Here is a 1,863-nt window from a genome sequence, read left to right on the forward strand (position 1 = left end):
TCAGTTCATGATCTTCAGAGCCAATTCTTTAAAAACAACAGAATGGAGAGAAAAAGAGACTGACGAGCTATAACAATCAAATACACACAGTATGTGAGCTTTGGGTGCAAATCTGAACAACCACCAGGAAAAACAGGAAAAACAGAAAAACCAAATACGTCTGAGACAATCAGGGAAATTTTAATGTGGACGAGGTATTCAATAAGGCAAATAATGTATTATTAATTCCGTTAAGTATAATAATGACATGGTGATTGTGCAAAAAATTAAAAGTAGGGGAGTAGGACTTATTGATTGAAAAACAAAAAAAGTAATTCAACTTGTACCAAGAGGTATTTTCTACACGTTTGAGGGAAAATATTGTTTCTCACAAGTAGCCTTTTATGTTTCACCCATTAAAAACTTTTTTTTTTTTTTTTCCTTTTATGAAAAGGGAAGTTGACTTGCAATGTTCTATGTTGTGGTAGTTAAATTTGTATGTCAACTTGGCTGGGCCTGGTTGAGTGGCTGGGCAGCTGGTGGTGGTTATTCCCCATGATGAGACTGGCAATCAACTCCATGGTGGGATCTACCACATGCAGCTGAGTAGCTGCCCTAGAGAATGTGGTCTGCTTCCCATATATAAGCAAAAGCCATGGGGAATGGTCTCTAATCTATGGCATGCTTGGACCCTGTATGTAGCTGTGTCATTGTTCAGCAACCTGTCATCCTCTGCTGACCTTGGGACTTATGATGGACTTAAATTAATGGCCTGCCATGTGATTTGGTAACATCAGGACTGTGTCTTTTTACTTGTCAACCTTGGGCTTCTCAGCCTCAGCAGCCAGCAGCTGTCTGAGTGAAGAAACGCCTCTAGCTCCAGTGGGCCAGGAGCAGGAGGCAGAGCTGAACCCCAAGGTTGAGGAGCTTTCAACCCAGCCCCTAGAGCCTGGTACTTTGAACTTGGACTTAAAGCCTCCAAACTGTAGAAGAATAAACTCCTGTTTGTTAAGGCCATCCCGTTTGTGGTATATTCTTCTCAGAGCAGCACTAGATAACCAGAACATATGTAAATCAGGTTTTCTATGATTTGCAACTGAGAGGGTCAAACATCTATACCACCACTATAAAATGCTGGGAGGCATCCGCTCTACCTTCACAGCCATGATCTGCCCACTGGGCACGTGCCGCATCTTCTCCACCACACCATACGCTCCCCGCCCTAGTTCCGTTATAGGCTCCAGGTCATCAGCCTTCACCTCAAAGTTCTGCAAGACAGAAAAGAAATGATGAAACAGGAAAGAGAAAATTCACTGGGCAGGTATATGGTGTCCTCTACTTAGCTTCTCCCAATGCTCTGTGGATTACGTTCTGGGCCAGAAGCTTTCTGGGATGCCAGAGAAGTCACTGAAAGCAAGAAGCTACAAGAAGCACCCAGAGATGCTGAGGTTCCCATAGCACGCTACCTGCTTATCACAGGCAACATAAGAGATTCACAGAATGCCTATCCAACTCCACCTCGGCTTCCAAATTGCTCAGTTGAAGCTCTGTACACTTTGTCCTCTGGCTATGCTCCATAAATAGGTTTGTGATACATTTTGCTGGTGGTGGCAGATGTATCAATGTTTGGGTTTTGAGAAATGGAGCTCAAAGAAGTCATCCACTCTCCTCAAGTACCTCCCTTCCATCAGGACCAAAACAGCCTCATTCCAATTCATCATTCAAAACTGGAAGAGCTCCGCATGGCACCACTAGTTACCCCAAGCCAATTCTGACTCCTGGCAGCCCCATGTGTGTCCAAATAGAACACACATGTCCAAGCAGAGCCTGGAGCCAAAACCTCTGTAAGGTTTTCAGTGGCTGTTTTTTTTGGAAGTAGACTGC

At 44.0% G+C, this 1,863-nt stretch overlaps 1 protein-coding gene across 1 annotated transcript in view; it reads right to left on the minus strand.

Moving 5' to 3' along the window:
* MAP2K6 (mitogen-activated protein kinase kinase 6) overlaps window positions 1–1,863 on the minus strand; it is a 97,273-nt gene that overhangs the window by 29,533 nt on the left and 65,877 nt on the right. The window contains exons 3-4 of the mRNA XM_042783537.1: window positions 1,348–1,366; window positions 1,134–1,247 (exon numbers count right to left, since the gene is read on the minus strand). Of these exons, the coding sequence (XP_042639471.1) occupies window positions 1,134–1,247; window positions 1,348–1,366 (133 nt within the window). The remainder of the gene's footprint in view (window positions 1–1,133; window positions 1,248–1,347; window positions 1,367–1,863) is intronic.

This window comes from Orycteropus afer, unplaced genomic scaffold (genome assembly GCF_000298275.1).
Source record: "Orycteropus afer afer isolate SDZICR_OR568_19922 unplaced genomic scaffold, OryAfe1.0 scaffold00018, whole genome shotgun sequence".
NCBI classification, from domain to species: Eukaryota; Metazoa; Chordata; class Mammalia; order Tubulidentata; family Orycteropodidae; genus Orycteropus; species Orycteropus afer.